The sequence below is a fragment of the Plutella xylostella genome, chromosome 17 (genome assembly GCF_932276165.1).
Source record: "Plutella xylostella chromosome 17, ilPluXylo3.1, whole genome shotgun sequence".
Lineage (NCBI taxonomy): Eukaryota > Metazoa > Arthropoda > Insecta > Lepidoptera > Plutellidae > Plutella > Plutella xylostella.
In genome coordinates, this window is record NC_063997.1 from 5,300,105 (window position 1) to 5,308,811 (window position 8,707).

At 36.3% G+C, this 8,707-nt stretch overlaps 1 protein-coding gene across 2 annotated transcripts in view; it reads right to left on the bottom strand.

Moving 5' to 3' along the window:
* The window catches only part of LOC119691474 (homeobox protein unc-4), a 36,957-nt gene extending 28,629 nt beyond the window's left edge, over positions 1-8,328 (bottom strand). Inside the window, exon 1 of one of the 2 annotated variants that reach the window (XM_038109020.2) lies at positions 7,933-8,328. In XM_038109020.2, coding sequence (XP_037964948.1) covers positions 7,933-8,146 — 214 coding nt within the window. In that variant the 5' untranslated portion in view covers positions 8,147-8,328. The remainder of the gene's footprint in view (positions 1-7,932) is intronic. The other variant, XM_038109019.2, reaches the window with a different exon arrangement.
* Positions 8,329-8,707: the final 379 nt, after the last annotated feature.

The window sequence follows — 8,707 nt, forward strand, 5'->3', positions numbered from 1 at the left end:
GTGTGACCCTGACTACTGAGCCGATGGTCCCGGGTTCGATTCCCGGCTGGGGCAGATATTTGTTTAAACACAGATATTTGTTCTCGGGTCTTGGATGTGCCCGTAAAATGGCAATAGGCCCGCCCCCTATTACATTGGGACTAACATAACACTCTGGCGAAAAGTGGGTGCAGCAATGCACCCACTTTGCGCACCTCTGCCTACCCCGCAAGGCAGTACATTAGTACAAGGCGTGAGTGCGTGTTTTTTTTAATATAACAAGATAGCGGTACCGCTCCGATACTTCGTGTTTGACGTATAGAGTGACCCCAGGCGCAGGCGTGTTAGCTTTAATTTATGTGGTGTACGTTTGCCGCGCTTCCCCTTTCCCGCTCAATGCTCCTATCCCTTTTATTGATGTACTTTTGACTGGTTGTGATTTCTGTTTATTAGGCCATTTGGTTTTGTCATTATTGGGGGGCGTTTGTTTTCCTGATTTTAAGTGATGTTCTTTATTGTGGTTCGATTGTGTTGGTTATGGGAGAATTATGATACGTAATTATTTATTGTTTTGATTTACTCAGACAGTTTACAAGAGCTTTGCAAGCTTTATAGTGATACCTACTCGTATTTTCAGTTTTTGACTTACACAGAGAATCGAACTTATAGTATCAAAATGACGCTGGAAGCCCCTTGCAAATTGATAGATTTTTCTATAATTAAAACAAAATTACTTAAAACTTTACATAAACATATACACAATTACATACATAGCCTATCTTTCGTCAGTCGTATGCCTACAAGCTATCTATGCACCTACTGAACGTTTAGGCTGAAAGATAACGATATCTGGAGCGCTATCAGCAGACGCACAGAAGCAATAAATATCTCTTACTAATTGCGGACAAGTGTTGCCATTCAACGTCTTGTAGGCATGAGACAAAGTAGGTACAGTCAGATTCATAAGAGCAATGCACTTTTGTACAGTCAGCTGCATAAGTAGCTATACACTTCTGTACCTTGTCAAAACTACCTGCAAAACAAAACGTCAATGTTTGAATGATTGATTAGGAAGTTTATGAGACAAGGTACAACAGTGTTATTTTGTTAAATAGGTATTTTAACAGGGTATACAAGTATAAAGTGCACCTAATCAGAATAAGAAGGATCAAGTTGTAACGGAAAACTAAGAAAAACAGCCGTCGTCGGTTGTCGCCGTCGGGGCCTGAAAAAACACTGAATCGCATTGCAATCGGTCCACCTGTCTAAGCAGTGATACATATAACATACACAATATAGATAATTTACAAGGGTAATAGATCAATCACATAAATACGTATATTTGTGGTCCCATGGAAAAACTAGCAAGTCCAAAAACACACCCTTCTTTGTTTCTATGTCCAATATGTTTTTTTTTAATAAGTTATTTAGATTGTATTATTGGACTGCATTTTTGTAATAGTCGCTAGTTTTAGTAAGCCTTAATTTTATTATGTGATGTAGTTTAATTAAATAAATTAAATTGTTGTGTTCAAAGCCACAGTGTACATATGTCCTTACGTCCTATGAATAACACCGAGCCTAAATTTTATAGTTTCATGTGAAAATTTGAGTCTTAATTATTATTATTTATTATTTAACTCTTTATTGTACAAATATCATAAATAAAAGTACAAAGGGTGGACTTAATGCTAAAAGCATTTTCAGCCAGTCAACCCGCAGGATGTGCAGGAAAATTACTTACATAATGCTAAAAGCATTTTCATAGGTAGAGGTAAACATGTTAAGCATTTGTTGAAATGTCAAAACTGATAATTTAGTAAAATACCTATTTGAACTAACTAGCCGCAACACACTTTATCATGAACGGCCGAGCTGAATGGAAATTAAATCATTGAGAAACGGCACTAACTAAATGTCAAAGTGATAACGCAAACGCAATTATCACAATTATTACAAGTAAACATAATGATTAATCAATGAGCGGTTCGGGTGTAATAAGTTATTATAATTATAATTATTTGCGGAGTTACTGATAGTCGCGTCGGTCGCTTACATGGACACAGTCGGTTCAGAAATGGTTCACAATAAATCTTTAATAATTACTAGGTATAAAGGTGGCAATTGGCGGCAGAATATTGCAGAGTCACTAATGGTTTCCATGTATTTCCATGGATGTGTCGTCAAGCATCATATCAGCAGCCAAATGAATCTCTTTAGAGATAGGATAGAATCATTTAAGCCTACATGTACCTAACTAACCAATCTATGTGTGGGTAACATCTTGAGCTTCATAATATCAAAAGTCTAAAGATTTTGTAGTTTTTTTATTGAAGGAAACAGATTGTTTTTTAAACTGTAGTGTTGTTGCGACAAGTCGCGTCGTCGTTTCCTGCAACGTCGTGTCGTCAGCCCACATGAGGTTTTGTCTGGCAGTTGATTTTCATTTGTTGCAAACGTTGTGCACATAATATGTTCAAAATAAACAACTTTCCACATTGAAAAAGTATTTTATAAAAATCTCCGTTTAAAAAATTAAAGGTCCAAAAAGTATATGAAATAGACAGTTAACTGTACAAATCTGTATTTATTTCGTATGTTTCTATTTTTATGCAATAAAGTGTTTAAATAAATAAATAACATATTGGGGGAAATTGTTGAGTTTGACCAGAACATTTCCCTATTATTCGCTGTACTATAAAACTACTTTAGCCTGAAATGCTATAATTGTGAAAAAATAATATATAGACCTATTCACTATTTTCCTTTACTTGCTTGTTAGATAAATTTAATTCGTATAACATTGCGCTTACACACTAAGTGGTATAAAAAACTCATTTTTTTTGTATTTACTTGTTGATGGTTTCACACCGTAGTTATTCTATTAACCATTGTGTTTACATCAAATTACAGGTTTTCTTGAACTGTTCCCACACTAACTGAGAAAAATTACAATTTAATCGAAAGAGCATTGTGAAATTATAGAGCAATATTTCTTCAAAATCGCGCAATAATTAAATTTTAAACAACAAAGACCCAGTTGTTATATTTAATATTTTTTTCAAACAATATGATTATTTTTTTACAACTAGTAGGTATACCTAAGTATTAATAGCTGTAAACTATTTAAATTAGTATATTAGATTTTTTTTTCAGGTTAAAAAGTTCACTACCTACCTAGTAAATTAAATTACCTATCTAAGTTAAAACAATTACCTTAAAACTAAATTCACGTACACATCGCTCTAAACACACAGCAAAAACCTAGAATAACCTTCCTCCACCTTACAATACCTACTTAATTACTCCTTTACCCACAACACCACAAACGAACATCTTTAACAAAGTTCCTTAGGTTTTTTTTCTCGATTAGCCGCTGCGTCACAGCGGGCCATGCGTCACTGACACCGGTTCACACCGCCACATGACCACATCACACCTTGTCCACCGACAAAGGAATCGGACCAGCGACAAGGAGGGCGCAGCAGGGGGTATCACGGATAATAACTTACTCTACAGATAGCTTAGCGGAATGTTTCTTTGGTTGCGGTCCGATTGCGGCGCTAGTGGGGAAAATGCATGTGTGTAAGTGTTTTTTTTTAAGTACCTAATTGTGTTTTTTTTAATATTAGTTCTTACTTAGGTACTGGTAAAATTCAAATAACTAATTAGGTATACGAATTGTTATACTTAAGATTAATTAAACTAATTGAATCCATTGAGCAAGATTGAGATATGGACATAATGTGCCAAAATTACAAATCTTAATTAGTCGGACCACATTTTAATTTAATACAAATGTATTTAATCCGATTAAAACAAGGCCGCTAATCGCCAACACTACGCAACACGCCGCCGCCGCGTTCCAAATTTAACTTTGTCAAATGCTCAGAACATGGATTACGCTCGTTAGCTGCCCGCGACATGGCCGACGTTTATTTTTTATTAATACACAATTTATTTAAATGAGATTGTCGAGAATATTTGGAGGTGATACCTTAATAATATTAAGGTAATAATTTATGCTTATTGGCGAGAGACTTTTAGACAGAAAGGCGGCGGGGAGCGGCGAAAGGAACTCGTCCCTTGACCGGCATAAAAACGATTTGGGGATATTGGACCTTCATGGATGTTTTTAATACTTTTTCTGTATGTGTTTTTTTTCTTTAATCTCGAGGTTTAAAGTTTAAATTTAAATACTTAACTACTTACCTAGTTAAATGTTAAGTAGGCATGTAGTAAGATATCTACTGTTCCGGAGATACTTAAACACACTATGTATTGTGCTTCTATAAAGTCATGAAAATAAATATTGCGATTTTGCTACGACTTTTTGTCATTGACGTTATTTACTAATAGTTAAATAATTGTAAAAAATAAATACCGATTGATAATATATTTGAAGCAAGTTTTGCTTCAATAAAGGTATTACAACAATGGGAGCTAACGCGTGTGAATTTGCCGCTAGGGGCGCTGGTGTTGACTGAGGTCAAGTGACATTTTACTTTTCATATAATTTGTTTGGCGGGCTTCGTGATAAATTATATTTTCGTTCATTTCCCTGTTGAAAAACTTGAAAAGTGATCTCTTTTCGCGAAATTATCGCAAATATGGATTATTTGTCGATGAATATGCACGCTTTGAAAGCTGAATTAAGGAAAAGAGGCGCAAAAATAAGCGGTCTCAAAGAGCAGCTAATTCAGAGGTTAGTTTGTTTACTGTTTACAAACTTATTTTTTACGAAATGTATGCTTGTTTGCTTAGGTAACAGCTATGTTTTTTTCTTTTTACAGACACCAAGACTATGACCGTAACAGTAACTTGGTTGGAAACGTAGAGGACAGCATCATACAACAAAATTGAGTGGCCTTCAGAAACTTTGTATAGCAGTGTGAACACTAAAAACGAAACTCCAGATCTAGATATTGTCACCAATGAGTACTTTGGAATTTATGTACAGTGTACCTACCATCGCTCTTACGGTGAATGAAAACATCGTGATAAAACCTGCACATCTAGATTTTCGAACCCACCAACCTGCAGAGGACCAGCGTGGTAGGAAATGGTACAAGCTTAGGAGTGGAATTTAGACCTTAAGGCGATATGCACAAAGGCTCCATTCGAGTGAGCCAACCCCCGTATTTTGTAACTTTTTGAGAGTTAGCAACCGGTGATAATTGGTATCAACTTAGAGACTTATTAACCGAAAACACCAAAAATCTTAGTGAAAGAAATATGCAAGAAGCCTACCAATACATCCTTACATTCAACATAAGCGTTTGTGAAATCAGATAAGTCAGTAAAAAGTTATTAATTAATAATGCTCTAAGTTGACAGCCATTTTATACCAACCAACCCCACTCGGAGTTACATAATACGGGGGCAGGTGCAGGTAGTGACACCCCCACAAATAATATAATACTTAGTATACTCGTACTATACTACCATTATTTAGTTTCAACTAACAACTCAACCAGCATTCATTGTGTGGATTACTAATGTGTTATATTTTTTGTATAGCAGTGTGTTTAAACGGAAAGGATAAATAAAAGTTAAATCAGTGTGTAATTATTTTATTTTTATTGTTTTTATTAAATGCCTAATCCTTATTTACATTATGTTCTTTCTGAAATTGGTTATAATGATTTTCACAAACACGAGATTGTCGGATAATAATAATTTGACAAGCCACTGTTTTAGAACAGTTTTATCACTTGGTAACATTATGTAATTCTTTTCTTTCCGAACATAACGGATCTGCACAACATTGTGGCATAGTAACTCGATATGATGATAGTTATTTTATAATTAATAAGCTTATAAGATTCAAGATTTTAAAACTTTATTTCGCGCCATTTTGATAAAGTCGCCTTTGATAAGTTTGACAGCTATGGTACCTCTTGACCTCAGTCGACAGTGGCGCCAACTGGTGAGCAAAAAAACGGTAGTCCCCATTGAATACGGCTTTAATAATTATTTCCGATCTCTTTCCGTTATTATTGGTAGCATAATACCAAAGTTAAACAAATCACAAACATTTATTATATAGGCGAACATTTATTATGGTGTATTTGTCGCTATACCTATACGCAGCAGGATCAGAGTCGCGAGCACAAGTTTCGATCCTCCGTTATGGTTGCGTATCGTCAACTGTCACTGTCAAAATGTAAGACAAAGTTAGCTGCAAAAGTGACACTTGTTTTTTCCATATTTTTGATTTAAATACGTTTAGCGTTTGGTGACCCTTCGTGTAGATTCGAAAATAGTATCGAATCCTATGCTCGCTGCACTGGAAATTAGGAATCATACAGGTAGGTATTTATGTTAGCTAGTTTGGTAGGTAAAGGAATATTAACCAATTCCACTTCCACGTGTAACCCTGCCATGAATTTATGTATTTATTTATTTAATAAACTTTATTGCACAAATATGAGATCTACCTAAGTGTACAAAAGGTGGACTTGCTAAAAGCATAATGAATGAATTTACTAAAGTGTATAGGGCCTACCTTTCCAATATTTATTCAATAACTTAATCCTATCATTACAGCTAGTTCAATGTTTTTAATGTGTGAAAACTGTAGAAAACATGACTTAGGTACTGCTACTGACTGACTGACTTGTTTGTGTTTACTGGAATAAAACTTAATTTTTTAAAACAGATACAAAATAACTCTTTTATTATCTACTAATACCTATTTATTTAACCGCATCGCACCGTTATGTATGTACGTACACAGGTAAGTACTTAAGTTTAGTATAAGCTAAGATTAAGATCTTAACCATAGACTAATAATTAGTGTACGAGTACCTATGTCTTAACATAAAAATAAAAATAAAGATAAGTAATGGTACCTAATTATCACTTTAGACACGAACTCGTCTAGGCAATTATACCGATTATTGGTAGGTAGGTACCGAGTGTAGGTAATTAATATCATTTTTTTATTTGAAACTTTGAAAAGGTTATTTATAAACATGCAATTGTAATATGTAAGTAGGTACCTTTTCCGAGTTTGAACAAGTTACTAGGCCTACATATTAAAACTCATACTAACTAGTATTAAGTAGGTAATATTCAAAGATACCAGTATTACCAGTGAACGTTACGGTCAAGCCACCAAAAAACAGGCACTCGTTAAATAACGGAAAGGATTTGAGCATAATTTTAATAACGTAATAATTATGTCAAACACTGTGTTAAAATCCCGTTAAATAACATTTTAACTTGCTGTCATAATGGTACATAGGTACCTAATAGGTGCAGTAAGTGTTTTAAAAGACTAGGTATTAACAATTAATAGGTAAGGAGTTAATTTTATTGCACCGTCTAGACTACTAGATTTTATTATACCTACCTATGTCCTAGGTAATTAAATAATATCAATCTAACAAATATATTGCTACCTACTTAGCATAAGCCTGAGAATTAGATTAAGAAATAAAAAATACCTATATTGTACTACCTAACTATCTATTATAATAACCTACCGAAGTAGATTTTTCGATTGAAATGGTTGAGAGGAAGTCGGGGTAAACTGGCATAAAGGCAATTAGGAAAATGACAGTCGTCGTCCGTCGCCGCCGTCGACTTGCGTTGTGCGTTGCGTCGGACGTAAAAACACTCAACGCTCAAACAAATAGTTCATTTTTTTTTATTATTATAAAAATATATTAATTGACTTATAGGTACGATGAGTAATTAAAAGAAAATATTATTGTTTTTTTTAATTTAGAAGAAAACCTAAAATATTATTATTAATTATGTATAAAACAGTCACAAACGCAATGCATAAAATACCTATCAGGTGCCTACCTATCAGGGGAAAAAATAGGATGCGGTTACGTTATCATTGTCCTTACATAATACATAATTATACACTCTCTCATTTTCCTATATCAAATCCTTCTGCCCTCAGAATCAAATTAGAATCCTACCAGCCAATCTGTTTACCTTTACTACTGCCTCCATCCTCATTGGAGTCCTCGCTGGGCGGCCCGTGCGGCGCGCGGCCCGGCATGGGGTGCGGAAGCCGCGGCCGCGTGAGGAACGGCGGAGGCACCCCGAAGAAGGGCAGGAACGGCGGCCAGGCCGGGCGCGGGCCCAGCCCCGCCGCCGCCGCCGCGTACAGCTGCAGCGGCGCCGGCAGCCCTCCCTCCAGCACCATCCTCGCTATCTTGTCCACAATCAACACCGAGTCATCTCACAACACAACCAAAGTCGAATCCACTGGCCACAAACACATATCTCGCGGCAACTCGACTCGTCACGCGTGGCTCCAGGCCCGGCACTGGCATGGCGCGGCTCGGGGCGGCAAGGCGGGGCGCCCCCCCTACCCCCACCTCCGACGCAACACGCCGCCCGCCCCTTTCATATTATAGATTTATTCCACACGGCGCAACAACTAAACGATTTTCGACCATATGTTTGTAAGCCAAAGTCTATAATGGAGTTATGGCGGCTAAGTTACCGCTCGGAATACATTGAATAAGCGACAACGTTTAAGATGCTCGGTGGCGAGGGGAAGTAGACCGTTGTGGAAAGTGATAAGGTTTATTTTAGCGAGTGGCTGCGGTAATGTTGGATTTATAAGCTCGTCGTTTGTTACAGTCGGCGCTACGGGAATGTCATAATCTTGTTGAGCCGCCGCAGCTTCACCGCAAATAGAGACGAATAGAGATGAAAACAACAATATTTTAGAACGTTCTGAAACATCTTGGTATATTCT